General features: G+C 35.6%; 1 protein-coding gene across 1 annotated transcript; it reads left to right on the forward strand.

The window, feature by feature from the left end:
- Window positions 1-1,187: 1,187 nt before the first annotated feature.
- LOC131041283 (alpha-xylosidase 1) lies at window positions 1,188-7,250 on the forward strand. The gene is given in 5 exon segments (XM_057974316.2): window positions 1,188-1,724; window positions 2,642-3,285; window positions 4,943-5,173; window positions 5,551-6,124; window positions 6,126-7,250. Coding segments are annotated over 5 exon segments (2,679 nt in total). The 5' UTR covers window positions 1,188-1,503; the 3' UTR covers window positions 7,135-7,250.
- The last annotated feature ends 14,255 nt before the right edge of the window (window positions 7,251-21,505 follow it).

Here is a 21,505-nt window from a genome sequence, read left to right on the forward strand (position 1 = left end):
TTCTTACTTTGGTCAACAAATTACTATTGAGCAACGTCTGCTCCAGCTGATTGGAAATGTTATCTTCGTTGAAAGTCCACAATTGCATTGGTGACAACTTACACTGAAAACTAAGCTTGTTATTACATCATACTGCCGGTCAAGAAATATATATTTTAGAGATGGTATAATGGTCAAGGATTCTAGATTTTCTAATAAAATTTAAATAGTGCACTAATATATAGTGTTGGTCTAATAGTGATTTGTATCTTTTCAAAAAAGTTTTTATAGTAAATTTAGATTGTTTTGGCAAATCTGATATGGAAGTATGATTTTAAATTGATATTGATTTTATATTTAAATTTAGATTGTTTTGAAAATATGATATGGAAGTATGATTTCTGTCATATTTTTTATTTATTGTACTTTAAAATATATTCATTTTCAAAAAGAAATACAAAGCAAGAAGGGTCAACCATTTAACAGAAAAAGAGCATTACACAACCTCTCATTTTCTACTGAGTGATCTAATATACATGAGACAATTTTGGAGGTAATTGTCCCTTATCCACAATTTTTCAACTTTGCATTTGATGAGAAGCCCATTTGGCCAAACAATCTTCAACTCCATTTCACTCCCTAAGAATGTGACTAAAAGTAACAGATTCCAAGGAGCCATACAACGGAAGAATTTATCTAATAACCAAAGCTAAGTGCCAACTAATATCATCTAGCCGCTGTCCATTCAGCAAAGTCACCACCACCTGAAAATCAGATTCACAAATAATCCTTTGCCAACCAAGAACACAACCATGCTCCACAACATATAAAATGACAAGAGCCTCGTATGAAAACCCTTATAAACAGAAAAAATAAACTTATCATCACCAGAATTATCATACCCAACCCCCCACTACCAACATGGATTTTAAAACATATTAAGATTGGGTAGATTTAATAATAAAATTAATCAAACTTCTTTCCTAAACACGAATCTTATAAATTCTATAATGATCCTATATTTTTATCTTAATATTAAAATAAGTAATAACTACAGTTACAATTCAATTGCAGCACAACTTTCTTTAGGTTATGTTCCTCAAAACATACAAACAACTTTTAGTCTAATACTGGAAGTCTGAATGCTACCTCCCCAACGACTAGCTACTCTTGTCAAATAGTCATGGTCAACAAAAGCTTCGTATAAAATGAGAATCAAATAAAGTTTTGTCTGCTGGGTTGGATCTTCACGCGTATACAACAAATTATCCAAATTAAAGTATGTTTGGGAATGGCATATTGAACACAGGTCAATGTTTATCAGAAGCTAAACTCAGTAACTTCTGAGTAATCACCCTAATCCACCCAACACTGAATTTTTTCTTTTATATACCTTTACATCATCCTTTTACATATGAGCTTCAGTTTAAGTTGTGGTAGATAGTTCATATATGGAGTAATTCATTCCATCTGTACTCCATTCCATCTGTTTACTATAACTTAGGATTTCATTTTCCATCCAAGATGCCAACTTCTATGGCTCTACAAAATACAATCGTAATGTTATCTCTGGCATTCTTATTAGTTTTATCTTATCCTCTGGTCTGCAATGCTCTTGGAAGAGGCTACACATTGAATTCAGCCACAGAAGCAGCAGATGGAAGATCCTTCAAAGCCCAATTGCAGCTAATGGCCAACAATTCCCTTTATGGCCCAGATATCCAAAACCTCCAATTGCTGGTCAGGTAACCATCATCACTCAAACGGAGTACATCTCAGCTGCAATTAAATATTAGGATTACTTTTTTAGAGCTTTTGGCTAGGTTTTATTTTAACTTTACTTTGGTACAGATACACTAAGACCTTCACATTAATGATTTTCAGCTATATACTGTTTGTCAGTCCCATTGGCCATGCTTGACCACTGGTGGACATTAATTTCCTTAACGAGAACTCATTTGCTCTAGTGAACTTCCAATTTTCCCTTTGCCATATTTAACCTAGGTCATACAGACATGAATGGTCATGACAGCATCCAAAGGCTCTCTCTCTAATAATGGAATTTCCCTCTACCTCTTCAATCTATTTTATGGTCATGGGATCTATCAAATTGATCTGTAAGCCCTATCACATTATATCTACTTGTTTACATAGTTGTTTCTAGGTGTCTAGTTTTCAAATGATTTCTCCAAAACTTAATTTGAATGTCTTGATTCAAGGTTTTCAAATCTCTTCCACAGTGAATGAGATTTCCCTCATCTTTGTCAATCTATTGAGTGGGTATGGCATGACCCTTTATGCCAAATTGGTTTGTATCAACCTGTTTAAATGGTTGTTTCTTGATGTCTAGTTTTGAAATGGATCAATCCTCAAAGCATTGTTTTACTGTCTTGATTTAAGATTTTCCTATTCCCAATCGTCACTACTTGTTTGGGTTATTGTTTGATAGGAGCTTCGCTTTAAACTGTTTTCTCCAAGCTCTTTTCGATTGTCTTTGTTTGAAGTTTCCAACTTTCCTGTGCTATAGTGTCCTTGTTTCTTTAACTTGTTGTTTTTATGTATCTAATGAGTTCTCCAATCCTTATTTAGCTCTCTCGTTTAAAGATTTCATATAATATATTGTCTCTGCATGGTTATGGTTAATGCCTTGGAGCCTTTCCAGGTATGAATCACATGATCGCTTACGGGTTTATATTAGTGATGCTGATAAAGAAAGGTGGGAAGTCCCAAGAGAATTGGTAGCCAGAAAAAATGATGTTGATGGAATTAATAGTAAGAAGGAACCTGAATTGCTGTTTTCATATACCAAAAATCCATTTGGATTTGCGGTTACAAGGCGTTCCAATGGAGAAGTCCTGTTCAATTCCACTGCACAACATCTAGGCCATGCTTACCCATTTGGGAACATGGTGTTCAAGGACCAGTACTTGGAGATTTCTACTGTTCTTCCTCCGAGTTCTTCTCTGTATGGATTGGGGGAGAGCACCCGCCGTGGATTTCGTTTGGGCAAGAATGAAAGTCATCATACACTTTGGAATGCAGACATTGGGAGTTTGAATTTGTATCTGGATCTATATGGTTCTCATCCGTTTTACATGGATGTAAGAGCAGGGGGTGTTGCGCATGGAGTTCTTTTACTGAATAGCAATGGAATGGATGTTGAATATGGGGGTAATTATTTGACATACAGAGTCATTGGGGGAATTTTGGACTTCTATTTCTTCTCTGGCCCTTCTGCACTCTCTGTTGTTCAGCAGTACACCGGCCTTGTCGGTCGACCTGCCCCAATGCCATACTGGTCTTTTGGTACTTATTCTAATACTTTTTCTTGATAAAAGTTTTCATTGATCATTCTGATAGTACCAGAAACTTTTATTAGTGCTTTTGCATGTAGTCTCCATCTAGTCCTGCACTATCACAACCATATTAAACTCACAACCTGGATCATCATGATTAAAATCTGCGTCACTACTAGATCGTTGTCCCCAATCTTAAAGCTTTATGGTAAAACACATTAACCTCAGGACTTTTTATGAAACTATTGGTATCCTCCTTGACACTAGGGCCTGGCTGTTGGACCACATTAATCTCATATGTGAAGCCTAAGGCATTGTAATCGCAGTTTGTTTCTACATCGTGCACAGTGGACATAGAAGTTTACGCTGGAATAGAGAAACCTCGGAACATGATCGGGATTCCGTAATGATTGCAATCCTCTTTGTGGCTGATCCATAACTGTGGGATCAAATCAACGTCATATCTGAAGTCTTTATAATCAGAATTGGCCTTATCTATACACCATGGACCACGGACATGAAGGTTTATGATAGACTGCATTAACCTTAAAACCTGGGTCATTTTGAGGTTTGTAATATAGTTATGTTTGCATTTCCATAATCTCTACTCCTGCACCCTGAGACCTTAGGTCAGAGTTTGAATTTCCAAGAGAAGATGCATAGGATCTAGGTTTGTAATATGGTTATGTTTGCATTCCATAAATTTGTAGTCCTGCTCCCTGAAACCTTAGGTCAGAGTTTTTGAAATTTGAAGAGAACATGCATAGAATCTAGTTTTGTAATATTGTTTTGTTTGCATTTCCATAAATTTCTTCTCCTGCTCCTCAAGTGCCTCAAAACTATTTTGAGAAGCATAAGAATCTATGCGAGAGGATCGGCTTAATGTGTAAAAATCATGGCTCTACACTGACTACAGAGTGTATACTTCCTTGCTAACATTGGTATGCTTCCTATCTGATCCTGTAAAGGACATGCCAGCATGAAATTGTGAAAAGGATCCCAAAGAGATTTCTAAATAGTAGTTTTTGCATTTCACATTAGCAGAAACTTCATATTTGTGAAGGGAAATGAACACAAAATGTGGAATGAATCCTATAATCAATCACAGAAGGGCTTGTTCATAAGAATATAGAAGAGGATCCATTGGAAATGTATTTTAGATCTTCAGTATACCCCTAAGTGGAAAGAAGAGGTATGAGTTCAGCCCAAGGGTTGAGAGGAACAACGAGCAAAAACAACGCAAAAGTATATATATATACCCAGAAACATATACCTAGTTCATCTAATTTCCTGAGGGTAGGAGATGCTTACATTTTAACTTAACCCTGCATCTATTTGAACAAAAATCGTGGTATGCCAAGAGCCTAAATAGGAGGATTCAGAAAATTTGGAAGGTTTTAAATTTAAGTAGATTGATGGAAACCTTGGATCTTGGACTAAGTGAATGGTTAGACCATAGAATGTCAACCTTTCCTTGGCCTCTGTCCTATTGGCTGCAATAGAAATTAATGCTACAAATTAATGAGCACAATCACATTATCTTCAATGTATGTATAGTTTCTACAGGTGGTAGGACATATTTGAAATTTCTGAACTAATTTTACTGTGAAGCTGCAACTTCGAATTCATGATCATATTAATGTGATTATCTGCATTGGATTGTGCAGGCTTTCACCAATGTAGGTGGGGATATAAAAACATTACAGACGTTAAATCAGTTGTAGCTGGGTATGCAGCAGCAAAACTTCCTCTAGAAGTTATTTGGACTGACATTGATTATATGGATGACTTCAAGGATTTCACTCTGGATCCTGTGAATTTCCCTGAGAAAGAAATGAGAGAGTTTATTGAACAGATCCACGTGAATGGACAGAAATATGTTCTCATAGTTGATCCAGGTACTGCTGAATTTTTTATTTTTTATTTTTATGAACTAACCCAATGCTCCGGTGAAACTAAGTGCTTGATATTTGGTTGTTAATTGTATGATACGATGTGATCATGACAGGGAATATACCATAGGATAAATGAAACGACACTAAATGCATCCAGGGTAATTTTTAGATTTTAAGCTGATAAGTTAAAAGAAATAGAAATAGGGCTAACTGTACCACAAAAAAAAAAACAGGGAATCCGGGAATGACAGGAAGAAACAGGGGGGATAATTAGACTCTGAATATGTGTTTTGTAACATGTTTATTTATGTATCCATATGAATGAAATAGAATTTAGCTGCATAGTAATGGCATCCATATAATTCGCTTAACATGTGCAGGATTAGCTGTAGATGAAAGATACAAGACTTTTCAAAGAGGGATGAAAGAGGACATTTTTCTGAAACAAGGAGGTGTCCCTTACCTTGCACAAGTATGGCCAGGCCCAGTATATTTTCCAGATTTCCTGAACCCCAAGACTCAACCTTTTTGGACTAAAGAAATATCAGAGTTTCACAGCACAGTTCCATTTGATGGCCTTTGGCTTGATATGAACGAGGCTTCCAACTTCTGCAGTGGAATTACATGTTCCTTGCCAAAAGCTGGAGATTGCCCAAGAAAAGACGCACAGACAGAATGCTGTCTAGTGTGCAATGATGCCAATGTCACAAAGTGGGACGATCCCCTTTTCAAAATCAACAATTCCGGAATCTTCAGACCATTGGGAAACAAAACTGTGGCTGCCAGTGCAACACATTACAATGGTGTATTGGAATACAATGCACATAATCTATATGGGCTCTCAGAGGTCATTATGACCAACAAGGCACTGAGAACAGTAACCAAAAAGAGACCCTTCGTACTGACCCGTTCTACCTTTGTTGGATCTGGAGTCCATGCTGCACATTGGACGGGATAATGGTGCAACATGGGACGATCTCTGGTACTCGATACCTACAATTCTAAATTTTGGATTGTTTGGAATCCCCATGGTGGGTGCTGATATTTGTGGTTTTGCACAAAACACAACGGAAGAACTCTGCAATAGATGGATTCAACTTGGTGCATTTTATCCTTTTGCTAGAGATCATTCCGCAAAGGATACAGTTCGTCGAGAGCTGTACTTATGGAAATCTGTAACAGAGTCTGCAAGGAAAGCATTAGGTCTGCGATACCGCCTTCTTCCATATATATACACACTATCTTATGAAGCGCACACCAAAGGATCTCCAATCGCGAGGCCTTTTTTTTTCACATTTCCCCAGGACATTAACACATTGGGTATCAGCACCCAGTTTCTTTTGGGAAATGGGGTTCTAGTCTCCCCTGTTCTGAAGGAAGGAGCAAGGACTGTGGATGCTTATTTTCCAAAGGGAACCTGGTACAGTCTGTTTAATTTGTCACATTCTATACAGATGGAAAGAGGCTCACATGTAAGGCTTCAAGCTCCATTAGATACTATCAATGTTCATGTATACGAAGGGACAATATTGCCTATGCAAGAAATGGCTATGACAACAAGGGAAGCAAGAAAAAGCCCATTTAGTCTGGTGGTAGCAATGGGCAGTAGGATGGAAGCATATGGGGAATTATATTTGGACAATGGGTATGATTTGGAAATGAAGTTGAAGAGTGGAAAATCAAGTTTTGTGAAGTTCCATGCAAATGTTGAAGAGGGAAGTCTTCGGTTCAGATCAGAAGTCCAAATGGAGAAGTTTGCAATCATGAAGGGATGGACTCTTCACAAGATAACAATTTTGGGATTGGAATCTGCCCCTAGCGTTACTGTTTCTGCTCATGGTAATGGGGAGGACAAAAGAAACACAAATATGACAGCTATTGTAGATGGAAAATCTGTTGTGGTCTCAAATATTTCTCATCCAGTTGGGAAGAAATTTGAGCTGACTATTACATGGAAGAAATAATTGAGTGCTGTATATAACTCATATACTACTGATCATTTCGCTAAGAATTTGATCAAGCGTAAATAAAGGTCATTTGGTTAGGTGACCTGTTTTCTAATCAAATTTTATTCTGTAAACTTATCTTGTTGAGTATTTTCTCTATTCTCTGGTGCATAGAACGTAGAAACCGTAGCAATAAAGAATTAGCGGAAAAGCCTAAACATAATTTTACAAGTATGTACGGGACTAAATGAAATGGTGAATATATATAATCTAGAGGTTTCAAAGAAAATAATAGCAGTTGAAAAGGATCAAAAGGAAAAGAAAAACAAATAACTTTCTATATCTGAACAACATTATACAATAAACAACAGCTGAATCAGCTGTGAAAATAACCCAAGAGTCTGTTATATCCTTCTTTTCAACGATGGCTTTATATTGAATAATGCAATTGTGTATGATTAATCATTGATATTTTATTACTTTCATATGTGGATGAGTTAATAAATTGGTAAATGGACACATAATTATTATTGGTAATGTTTATTTTTTATATATTAATGATTAATGAGAAGATAAGATAAGTCTAATTATTTTTATGTAACCAAGTGGATGTAGGATAAGCAACACCCTAGGAAGGGAGGGAGAGTATCATCAAAAAGAGGATTGCAAACTTTGGAAGAGATCAAATTCGCCATCAAGCTTTAAGTCTTAAGATAAAATTGTTAGAAGTTGGTTGTCACCTTGACTAATTGGATCGTTGTCATAGGAGTAAGTTGAATCCTTGCTTGTTAGTCCTTGCTCATGGTAGTTTATTTATGCATCATAAATGGAGTCCAATTCATTAATTATTTTAGCCAATCACAATAAAGATTTAAAATATTTAAATAAAAAAACTATAATACAAATTTAATTTTAATTTTAAATAATAATAAAAATGATAATGTGGTGTTGTGGTTAAAACACTTCGTTGGTGAAGCGGCCACCAAGGTTCAAACCCCATGATTCATAATTCTCCAATATTTTCTTTGTTCTTTATATTCACTTCTATGTTACCCCATGATTCATAAATCTCCAATATTTTCTTTGTTCTTTATATTCACTTCCACTTGTTATGTTTAGTCTTCAACCTAATTGAAAACCACTCCCTAAATATATAGTATACGAATTAATAATAGCTATAAACATGTCAAAATTTAATCTAATCACAATTATATTTATTTGATTAATTATTAAAATATATAGTTTATTGGATTAAAATAATTTCTCAAACAAATAGGGTCCACAATTTGAATGAGGATAGGTGGATTAGATGAGAGTAAGGTAGCTATTAATAGTTAATTGAGATGATTTATTGATATTTATTATTATTATTTAAATAGTTAATTCATTTGATTTATGAAAATTCCTAGTTTTTTGAAAATTTGTAATTTGTTTGTTATTTTATTTTTGCTTAGACTCTTCATTTTCGAATCTATTGGATTCCAAAGACTAATGGAATTCCATGTGATGTTTAAAACTTGGTTTTGGATAATGTTATGTGACTTTTGATGCATACAACTCTAGCTTTCCGAGTTCTAGCAATTGTATATCTTGTTGAACAATACTTGCAGGTTTCCGCTTACCTAGTATTGTGACGAATTCATCATCGAATTCAAATCACTTATGTTCTCTCATTCTCACATTATGGATCCTTTTTCTTAAGCAAAATTCATCTGCAAACCACTGCTATCATTCATTTACATACCATCCTTGAGCACGTATCATTAGCTTTTCAACTTTTAGCCTTAAGAAAATCTCTCTTGGTACATTGTGGAAGTTCGTTCAAGAGTGGCAATGGACTATCCATCAAGAGGAGACATCCTTTAACAACATCGTTGCAAAGCAGACATGCTTTTCCCTTCTATCTAACATGATTACCAATATAGTAAATACTATTCCAGCACTTTGTTTATTGTGATTTGAATTTAAAAATGTGTATGAGCATGAATAGTGCATTGTTTGGAGATACATGTATCTATTATAAAGAGGATATGAGAGTAGAACAAAGAATTGTTTGTATACCTTGTACATGGTATAATAGTGCAGTATATTAGAAGTCTCTTTGTTGATAAAACTTAATCAAGAAAGAATACACAACTGTTAGGCATATCATCTCTATTGTATTAATATTATTACGTATTGCTTAATTATAAGCTAGAGTGGATCATTAGTAAAACATTGAAATCGAGTAATTGATCAACCTCTAAATCAGGTCATACAGGTCATAAGACTGATGAGGGATCTCATCATTAAGTTGGTATAGGTCATTATCTGGATATATTTGAACTATTCATTTGTTTATAAGAAAATCAGTGGAAAACTGATTCTCTGTTCAGAAAGTTGAGATGTAATTATTAGAATCTTTGTAGACTATTGGGGTAGTATGAGTCGGGTTTACAACAAAGGCTACATGATACGTGTCAATTTTTCTTGAAGGTTATATAGACTGTTAATGTCAGTTGCCAAGAAATTAAGGACTTTTATTGTCAACAATGCAGTGGGTCAATTGTATCTATTGTTAAGAAATCTATATGTGAAATTGAACTCCAGTGTGTATAAGTCGAGTAAGGGTGGTGAAGCCTGACAACACTTTGTGGTGTATGTTAAATGAAACCTTGGCCAAAGCGATGCTTCTTAAGCATGTTGTAGACACCTAAAATTAATTAAAATGGTTTGAAAAATAGAGAAAGATGAAAGACATGTGAATTTAGAAATGTGAGTCGAAAATGAAGAGTGAAGATGTGGAAATGAGAAAATAGAAAAATGAGGGAATATGACTTTATGAATTTGATGAAGTATGGAAGATGAATTTGAAGGTGATTTAAATGTTTATGAGATATGGAAGATGTTTGGAAATGATTTGAATGTTTAGGAGATATGGAAGATGTGTGATTTAGAAAATGTTATAAAGAAGATGAAATATGGAAGAGGTGTAACCTTGGAATCTCTAATAGGTGATTGCGGGTTGTGGAATGTATGATGGAGGAATGCGTTGATCATGATTGTGTCTATATGATAAAGCTCTTCTTTGAAAGAAAGCTTGTGATGTGAGGGATTCTAGTTCAAATCGTAGGTAAAACCGTAACTAAAATCATGATAGTAATGGATGAAGGTACGATGCTTTAGCAAAAGCTTACAGTTTTTGTACAAGAAACTTCTTTTATTTTGGGTCTTCTTCTCACTTTGCTTCTTTTTGGTCTGCTGATAAATTGATTTCTTGGTGTATTTGAGACATTTCCAAACACAAAGTATTGATGGCTTTTTCAAGAATTTTGTTTTTGGGATGTAACTTGTTTCAAATGGTGATGATTTCTTTGACAAGAAGACACGACAAGCACACAAGCACATAGAGACACTTCTTTTCACTTGATAATTGTTGATGTATGTTTAGGATCTTTTCAAATCTGTTCAAGAATATTTTTAAATCCTCTTTAGTTTTCATAGGTTCTAAACAAACAAAAGACAAATCATATAGAATCTACTATTGTCAAAAAGGTCATTTCTAATATCAATATCCCACACTTGATACTCCGTTAGCTCAAATAGCCCTGTCACACCCTAACATGCACCCATTTTTTTTTGTCTTTGTCCAGAATTTGAAGCAAAGAGAATTGATCCTCAATTGGATCATTTTCTTTGTAGGTATATGGTGAGTGTCTTAGGGGCAGATTCTGCGGAGAAAGATAAAATCCATTAAGAGGCTTCCCAACCTTTAAAACAAAGGCTTTTCGTATTTCAAGGTTATTGAGGGAAGGCTATCAATGCACACTACCGTTGGAGGGGATTTTCATCAGCTTCCACATTTGATTATAGTGGGTTGGTAAACTTGGCTTTAAAGTTGTTCCCCACCTATATCGTTCCTCTCTCATTGACCTTATGGGCTTCTTGGGAGGGCAAGTCTGCTAAAGGTTTTATCCTAATTGCAAAAAAGAAAGAAAGCAAGTAAAATTGTGATTTTGGCTTTTTGATCACCCAATGAAGGGGAGAGCATATGCCTATTACTTTCAAGCATGAAGGACACTTGTTCTTTTTATGCCATCATTGCAATGGTTTTCTAACCTCTATTTGAAAATGTTGCTTTAACAAGCATGGTGTTCAATTTTAATCCTATATAGAATTTTTTTTGAACTTGCAATCAAATCCTAGTCAACAAAAGAAATCGCATGGTCAACAAAAGTAAAATCGCTTGCTAAAACAAAATGGTGGTTTGTTCTTTTTACTTGCAAGAATAGAACTGATTTTTCTTTTTAATTTTTGCAAGAATTGAAAGATTGTTGGTTCTTTTTTAATCCCAAATGAAGATAATTCTAACTTGCAAAAAAACAATTGTGAATTTTGTTGTTCTTTTTATACTTTTCAAGAAAAGACAAATGTGGTTCTTTTTATTCCCTTTGTGAAAACAAGAAAGATTAAATCCTTTTTATGCACCAAAATGAAAAATGAACTTTATTTTAGGTGCACCAAAGAAATGTGAAGTTCATTTTAATCCTTTTGTGAAAACAAGAAAGATTATTTATCCTTTTTATGCACCAAAATGAAAAAATGAGCTTTATTTTAGGTGCCCCAAAGAAATGTGAAGTTCATTTTAATCCTTTTGTAAAAACAAGAAATATTAAAAATGAAAAATCAGCTAACTCCTCCCAAAACTTGCACAAAGAGTTAGAAAACCTACAATTAAAACATGCAAAAAGTTAGTGCACATGGTGGGATCATAATCCTAATTTTTTTTCTTGTAGGTTACAAAAAGGGGTCCTATGTCTGTTACAAAAGCACTAAACTAGTGCAGGTTACAAAAGTTCCAACAAAGAACAAAAGTGCTAATTTAAACTAAAAGTGCTATAGAAAACTACATAAGCTCTGAAACAGTTCAGAAGCGCTATTAAATGAAACGAAAGTGCTAAAATTAAAACATGCCGACTAATAATAGGGTGCTAAACCACAAATCAAAAGTGCTAAAACAAGCGAAAAAGGTGCTATTTCGAGCAATGAAGGCGCTAAAACACTTCCTGCGCATGAAAACTGACAAATTTTCAAAAAGTTAGGAATTGTTTTTAAATTTTAAGTGTTGGATTCATGTCGTGTTCACCAAATGATGTTGTGGGAAATGGATACAAGAGTTAAGAGCACAAATCAATGTTAGTATGCTAGTTCAACCCTGAAACCAAAACAAAGAACTAAAAACCATCCAAAGCATACCAAAAGAGATTCAAAGAAACATGAAAGAAGCTTAAACAACAAGAGAAAGGGAAAGAGCCTTCCTAAGATGCTTCCATTGTAACCTTGTGATACTCCTCCTTTGTTTCTCTCCTCTCTAAGTCCCAAATAAGTGAATCTCTCAGCTTTTAGCACTAGCCATGGATGCCATATGGAGATTAAAGATGGTTGAAGATGAAAAACAAATGTTATGCAAATGCAAATATCATAGTATGAGAAATCTCTAAATGTCTATGCTAATACCAATATAGTAACAATGCTAATGCTTCCTCCTTTGCTTGAGGACAAGGGTTCTATTTATAGGCAAAATAGAAGATTGGATGGTCAAGATTGATTTGGCTTGTGAAGGGCCATGATTGCTCGATTTATGATCCATGTGATGGTTTTCAACCCAATCCCATGATGACAAGTGTCTGCATGAGAAGCCTTGAGAGGAGAGGGAAGGAGAATTTAATGTCTGAGAAGACATGAGGGTAACTTCATGTGGGTTGAGTTATTGCATAAATATTTTATCCAAAGGTAAGGTTATTATCCAATGGGTAAACTCTTGTACAAAGTTTACTCATGGTTAAGCCTTGACTCAAGGGTCAAGACCCATGTGGGTTGGAGTGTTGAAGAAAGAAAGCATTTATGACTTTGTAAGAGTCTTAAATAGGTGAGATGATGTGTTGAGGGTTAATCCTAGATTAGGATTATGCAAATGATTAGAAGAGGGGTTAGAAGAATCTAGAAAGGGATTAGAAGGGTGTAGAAAAATCTAGAAAGAGGTGGGTGTGGATAAATATGATTTATTTAAATAAAAATCTATTTAAATGTGCAACTTGCATTTGTAGGAGAATGCAAGTGGATGAATCATTTTTAAATAAATATTGATTTATTTAAAAAGGGGATTTGATTTGGGGATTTATGATTTTTAAATAAATGTTAAATTTACTTCAATAGGAGGAAAGAGGTAAATATTAAATAAATTAGATTTATTTAATAACTTGGACTATAGTTAGTAACTAAATAAATCGATGAAATTTATTTAATTGGAATAGTAGAATAGGCTAAGGTGAATTAATTAAATTGACATTTAATTAATAGAGGAATATTTGTTATTAAATAAATATTTAATATTCATTTAATCAGTTGACAAATTTATGTGTCTACACATACTATGATAATTAAATATCAGCGATGATGTCTCTTTCTGCTTACACGTGCACTTCCATCTGGTCTATTGCCACAATTTTAGTCACATCAATTATCCTTGCCCAGCGGGATGCATCCTTCCCATGTCTAGTAGTCTATCCAAATCCTTGTCCCACTCTTGGCAAGAGATGTTAGTTGGCCATGTGTATGTCATTTGCATGCTTTTTTTATTTTGCTTATATTTTTATTTCGTGTCGTATGACTACTCCTATCTAGGGCTACCTCAATCATTCTACATCTTGGTATGTCTTAGTTTGGTGTATACTAGGGCATCTTTTTGTGGTATGGTGTGTTTGATGGTTTCTCTTGTACAGTCCAACAGTCTTGCACTTACACCATCATTGGTGTTCGCAAACCTGTGTGCATAGAGATAACCTATTGTTTGAGAGTCTAGTCCACGCCTTGGATATTCAAAACATCTTGAATCCTATAATCAATGGAATTTTTTGTCATAAATTTTGATGAATGTCGAGCATAAATTTTAGTTATCCAATGAAACATCTAATTATGCATTTTTCATCAGAAATTTTCGTCGGATTTTGCAGTCAAATGAGTTAGTGAAAACTAGGTTTTCTCTCCACATTTATACAACAAAATCCCATCCACTCACTCATTTCACTTCATCTACTTACCTTGGAGACTCCAATTTATTCATTCCACCTCTCCTTTCTCCTTTTTCTATGTGATCTATTTTATTGTATTATAGTTGGTGCATCACAAAAAATTACCCATCTCCATTTTGCATAATCATACACTTTGCATTTCATGTGCATCTCCATCATAGGTCTTATTTGCATTCTCATTTTAGGATCATATTCATCTTAAGATTCAGTTGAATTTCATATCATATTATGATTCATTTACATATAATATCTTTAGCCTTTGCATTGTAGAATCAATATCATATACTTAAAGTTTTTCCTTACATTCATTTCATTTTAGAATTCATTGTCATATAGTTGCAATATAGATATACATTTTACATTTATAATTAGGATCTTTGCATTATTAGTACTTGTTGTTAGGCTGGTACTATTGCAATTAGTTGCACCAATTTTCATTAATTCGTGATTATTCAATTGCTTTTCTACCAATCATATTTATGAATTTTTTCATTCAATTCTTTTAATTTTTTTTTAAATAGTTAAGATGCAAAATTTTTAAGTTTTCAAATTACAGAAATTGTTTTTCTTGAACCTAATTGGCTCAAATGATTTGCATCTTATTAGCGGATTTACCGGATCCACTTTCTACATGAATTTTTTAGGCAATATTTTAGGTCATTAAAATAATGTTTAGTATGTTTTAATTTTCTTTTCAAATTATTTAAATTTTTTATCTAAATCTTTAAATCTTTTAAAGCTTTATTTTAGTTATCCTCATAAAATTTGATAATATAACTATATATCTTTGATAAATATATTAATATATATTTTCTATATAGTATATAATTAAATTAAATATTAGATAAAAGATGTAAATAATTTTTTTTTTCTCGATAATAATCATGATTTATTGCTATAAAGAAAAAAAGGTATAGTAGTCATAAATGTTAGACAAAATGCACCACTAAGAGGGGTGAATCAGTGGTTCTCTATCTTTTTCCTTTAACTATCCTATGTGAGTATACCGGTTATCAGATCTAACTCAAAAAAGACTTACCGGTTAGAAGGGAGACTAATACAATTGCAATCACACACAAAGAAGACATCACATAACAGTAGCATATACAAGGACAACCCAAGATGGGATAAACCTCAGTGAGAAATGTTGTTGGAGTCTACTGATCCAATCCAGCCTCACAATGAATCTTTGATTACGATGTTTAGGGCACCAACCCAAGGAGCTCCAACCCCTGATTTAGGGCACCAACCCAAGGAGCTACAACCCCTGCACCAAGCTCCAACTCAGTGAATATAAAACATAATCATTTACAACTTAATAGCTTTGTTACAAGTGGATTTTGTAACACTTCTTCAAATCTCTCTATTGGATCTTCTATCCAGTTCACTGTTGGTTCTCTCTTCTGGTTGCCTCTTCTCTCAATTGCTCTACTACTCTCCACCAGTAGTATCTTTTGCCGGTTCTTTGCTTGCCTACTCTGCACTCTTCTGCAACTCTTCACTACCGATTTGGTCACCACCAGTTACCTCATTGTTGCTAGTTGAAATCTTCAACCCGAGTCTCTCACACACTCAATCTCTCTTCTGATACTCATTCAATACTTGACTGATTTCTTCTCACATGCAACAACATTCTCTCATTCAGTAGCTTGCCGGTTGCTTTAACCTCATCGGTTAAACCTTCGCCAAAACCTATTACAGGTTGTTTCCCTATTGCTTGACCTCTATGATTCTTTATAGATATCTCACTTCATCTACTTCTCTATTCAGCATGGTGCATCTCTTTAAAACATCTCACTCTAAGGCATCATAAACTTCTACCTTCGGCCTCCATATTTATGATCAGACATTCCCACCAAAAGCAACATTAAAACTTGGCGTCTTAAGGTTTCTTCCACTGATCACAAGGTATATCGAATATAATCAGATCTCATTTGATCTAAGATCTAAGACAACTATCTGCACATCACCGCCATTAACATGCCTTCCAATACATGTTTTCTAAACTTAGCAAACACGACCCTATATCTCAACCTACATCTCTCAAACACCATAAATATCTCAACTGTTTCCTTTGACAAGCGAGCATAAAGATCAGGTCACCCTTCCTTGATCCACTCACCAAACTGCTCCATCAATTTGCTTCGATCTACAAGATCAATCCTTTCTAGATTTCTGTTGATTTCTTCATCTCGAGCTGCAATCTTCTTCTTTTCTTCCTCGAGCCCCGCAGTCAACATTTAATGTCAACCAACTACCAGCTACCTCACCGACATGACACTTCACTGACCTTTGCGAGATGGCCAGCTCAACTCCACATGGCATCCTTTGTCGGTATCCACTTGAGCAAATATCTCTGTGTTGGTTTAGACAGGATCCTCGACCAAACACTCAATTGATCCTTCTTTTCTGCTAGTTCACTAACCCTATCGGTATCTCAACCTTTACCGATTACCCTTCATGTATGCACTTTGCTGATCTATCGGTAGAACACCTTAATCAGTCGCCAGACATGTCTATCCATAGCATGCCCATTCTCATTAGGTAGGAGCACATCACTTAGCCTCTTTGCTTCCTTACCGATTCTCATGCTCATCGGTGGCCATCCTGACGACACCATGTCATCAACCTTCAAATGATTCCATCTAAGGCATCTGCATACTGGTTGCATACTCTCTCTGCAGCTACTCCACTTTGCCTTCTTCATCATCAAACCATACACTATCTCATCCACTTTGTTGACAAACTCATCAATTCTTCACTCTTTCTTTTCTGTCTCGATGGCATAACATGCCTTCTATGTCAGTCAAGCGCATATCCTTGATTTCATACACTTGAGGCATCCCTTTTATTTAATGGTTAAATCCAGTGCAAGCCTTCAAACACCCACCTTTACCTCTTCTTCCTTATCTCACATAACTAAGATGCATAATTTGCATAATAGGAGATAAGCTCCACTTACTGATGGGAGTGAGTCCTTGTCATCTACATCATGTAAGTAATGCACTCATGTGGCTTCCCTATTTGTGGAGCATACCTTCAAACATGCACATGTGATCCAGTTTAGGGCAGACTCACTATCAGTCATCTCTTCACATGGTGACTACATCTTCATTTGGTGGGACTCCTGCATCCACGCAGCATACTAGTGACCTGTACATACTTCTCCTCCTGTGTTGATGTGAGCTAGGTAACATTATGCCTCTTCATCACAAACAACAACTCAATATCATGCCCACTCATATATGTCATCATGATGTACAGGTTGTTATATCATACCAGTCTCCTGTCCATATCTTCCACACAAGTTAGACACTAACTTGTGTACTAGTGACTCAATTGTGACTCTAGTGGTCATTCCTTTGAACGATATTCTTCTTCTTTACCAGTGACCTACAACACTTAGTTTACATCAATGACAACATTGCCAATATGCATCAATGACAATAGTGCTCATCAAAATCCCATACCGGTTGACATCAATGACAACACAATGCCAACAATCTCCCCCTTTGGCATTGATGTCAACATATGTAGTATTTGGCATACTACAAATCTTTCTCCCCCTTTGACAACAATGGCAAAGGGCATTGTCAGGTTTTCACTCCTCCTTGTATCTACCGGGTACTGCCAGATTGGTCTAGCCCCTTTTTCTCTAACGGATTCTCCTCCTCCAATTATCATTTGTTATATTTTCTCAAGTCACAACACTTGAGATGTAGGGCACAACCACTATCTGACACAAATTGCTCAACAACCTAGTGTATATGTAGACCAGATACCAGATATATGTATATACAATACTAAAACCAATTGAAGACCCATGTGTCAGTGAATACACCATACCTATTGGTCAAACTGCATCATCTCCCCTTGATATGTAGAAGCCATTCTGACCTCAACATGTTGATACCAAGTGTTGAAGCTAACATTGATACCAATTGTATCTCTTCCGATACCAAATGCATGTTCTCATGTGTAGGTAACTTACATCTCCATGTATACTGGTCCACGGTGTAGCAACAAAGGCACTTGATTTCCTTTCGTGTCAAGTGAATTAGGCACCAATCACAAGATATGACTATGAACTCCCCCTGAATCACAACCCTCTAGTCTTCATGTTTTGTCAAGTTCTAAAACCGGTACCCCAAATAGTACTTTGTACAAGTGGTTCTTTGTATCACCAGATTCTGTAGTATGATAGGATACATCTGTTAGGAACCAGAGGCAACTAAGAGGGGGTAGGTGAATCAGTTGTCTATTAATTTCAACCCAAATATAACTTAATCAAACTTGATACATAATACCTGTAAACCAAACTTGATGCCGGTTAATAGATTAACAATTAATATTAATACCGATGAAGCTTAATGCATGAAATAGAAAGAGAAACAACATCCACAACACATAACACAAAGATTTGTACTTGGAAACCCTGTAAAGGGAAAAACCATAGTGGGAAACCTTACCCACAATTAGATGATACTACTGCAGATAGTATGTGTGTACAAATGGGGTCTGCACATAAAGGCCAACCACCTAGAGCTCACTGCTCAATCATAAGATGGGAGTCATAGTGACTACAATTGGATGACTAAATCCAATGACAATGTACTACTCAAATTAGCATCTCCAATGCTAGATTCAATACTGGTTAAGCTCTGATAATCACCTTCAAACCTTCCTTGAACCTTCTTTATGGTCTGCTCATATGATCTTCAATATTCATACATACCATGTTACAATACCATAACCTTACATACCATATCCTTACATCTCACAATTGAGATCTTACATGTATACCAAAACCTAGGACCAAATGTGTAGGTCGGCTCACTAAGAATATTACAATTAAATCATTTACAAGTAAGTCAAGATGCAATGCGTCATGTTGGCTCAATGTAATTACAACAATATCAATTGATTAAATCATCTCCATTATGTGTCATACTGATCTGGAATAGATAATGAATGCTGGTACATAACCCAGATCAATTTGCTAGTAACAACAAATATGTCAATCCGATTAGACCAATAACTAGAATATCAAAACCAAGTGTCCAAACCATGTCTTTGACATAAACAAGTGATCTCTAGATGATAACAAGTCATCCTCAGTGTCGGTGAACAATATAACCTGTCGGTGAACAATATACCAGTGACTGTGCATAAGTCACTAAACTTGCTGGTGAACATAACCAAAGATCTCTAGAAGGATAAGTGCAGATAAGTGTTGACATCAATGACAAAACCAATGCAACATATCCATAATACCAACACCATCGCCATAGAAGAATAATGCATTCATCCCAATTAGAGGATTGGAAGATCTTCTATCAGACCGGTTTGATCTTCTTCTTAGGGTCATGCCATTATAGTCCACTATCGGTTTCAACTGATATCTTGATCTTGCAAAAGCATTTCTCCTTTGGGCATAGCTATTATGCCGACTGTCATGTGCATGAATCATCTTCTTCCTGCACTCATTACTTCTATGGCCAAATCCATTGCAGTTATAACACATATAATTTACATTTCTTGAGACAACAAATGGACTCTGGTTAGTATAACCAGGAATGGGCTTATGCATGTTTCTACATTCTGATGTTGTATACCCAAATGCATTACATCTTCTACAAACTGAATTTCTATTCCTAGGAAGAACACTTTTTCTATTCCTAGACATCTTTTTGCATTCCTTTGCCCTATGGCCATATCCTTTACAAGCAAAACAGTAACCGGAGAATGAAGACATATTACTTACAAATTCATTTTTCCAAACATGAGGTGATCTGACTGGTTTGGCATCTCCACTTCTACTTCTCTAGGGTGCTTCATCTCTTTGTCTTCCACTGGTGGGGAATCTCTTAGGCTGCTTTATTGCATTCTTGTTTCCGGTGAGCCCATCTTCTCTCAGATTTCTCTTTCCTTTAGGATCTGCATTGTTTCTTCTTGTTGCATCGATCTTCATTTTTAGCCTCAAGTCCTCACCGGTTGTAGCTAGGTCAACCTTATTTCTTGGTGCACTTCACACTGTAAAGGTCTGACCCTTGTTATCTCCATTAGAGGAGACAAACTAAATGTCCTTGTGAGAGACATCCTCACTTGTGGAGCATTCACCGTCAACATATCCTAATCCTCCAGTATCCTTGGTGTGTTTTTGTTTGCTCAACATTTTGTCCAAGGCCTCAGTGTTGCCATCATACCAAATCCTTACCTTGAGCTCATTTTCACACTTCTCGAGGTTTTTTCTGATGCTCTCCATTTCTCCTTTTAGGTCTTGGCATTCTTTGTCCTTTGTCTCCACTTCTAGCTGGAGATCCTCACATCTTCTCTCCTTGGCATCAAAGACTTATTTCAACTCACCAATCAATCCTTTTGCCTCTTCTAGTTGAGATGTCAATATGTAGATATTATTATTTGATTCTTGAAGGCATATTCTCAACCAGCTGCATTCTTCATAAACTGAATCTTTGTACCTTTTAAATTCCTTTCTAACATTTTGCAGCTCTTCTAGTGCGCTTACTAGTTCACATTCAAGATCAACTTTGGCTTCATCTTCATCATCACTCCCAAACACATCTTGTCGGTAAGAGTGATTTGCATGATTACTCTTTGATGTGTGCCTCTCATCTTCTAATTCTTGAGCCATAAAGAGGTGAGTTTCCTCTTCATCATTTCTACTGTTGCTAACATATCTACCTTCATCATCTGTAGACACATGTGCTTCATTTCTTTTCTTGTTTCCACAAGCTAGTTCTACAGTGCAAGGTTCATTGCCATAAAGTTTCTTTAGTCTGTCCCATAGGGTTTTAGCAGATATGCATCTATCCACTTCTGAGGAGACATCACCAGATATCCGATTAAGCACGGCCTTCATTGTTTCTTCATTACAATGGTTTCTTCTTTTTGCATCTGAATCGGTGGGAGGACAGACTTTACTAGGGCAACCATTTACAACTGGCATCCACACATCAAACCCTAGAGAGGATAGGTAGACTTCCATTCTACAACTCCAAACGGAATAGTTTGAACCATCAAAGACTGGGGTAGGGATTGACACTAAACAAACTATTGTGTCATAATACCAGAATCTACCTAAGCTAGAGAAAGCTCGTCTAACTAGGAATCTAGCCTCTGATACCAATTGTTAGACACAATGCACCACTGAGAGGGGGGCGAATCAATGGTTCTCTGTCTTTTCCCTTTAACTACCTGATGTGAGTATATCAGTTATCAGATCTAACTCAAAGAAGACTTAGTGGTTAGAGGGGAGACTAACACAAATTCAATCACACACAAAGGAGACATAACATAAC

This window comes from Cryptomeria japonica, chromosome 11 (assembly GCF_030272615.1).
Source record: "Cryptomeria japonica chromosome 11, Sugi_1.0, whole genome shotgun sequence".
Classification (NCBI taxonomy): Eukaryota; Viridiplantae; Streptophyta; class Pinopsida; order Cupressales; family Cupressaceae; genus Cryptomeria; species Cryptomeria japonica.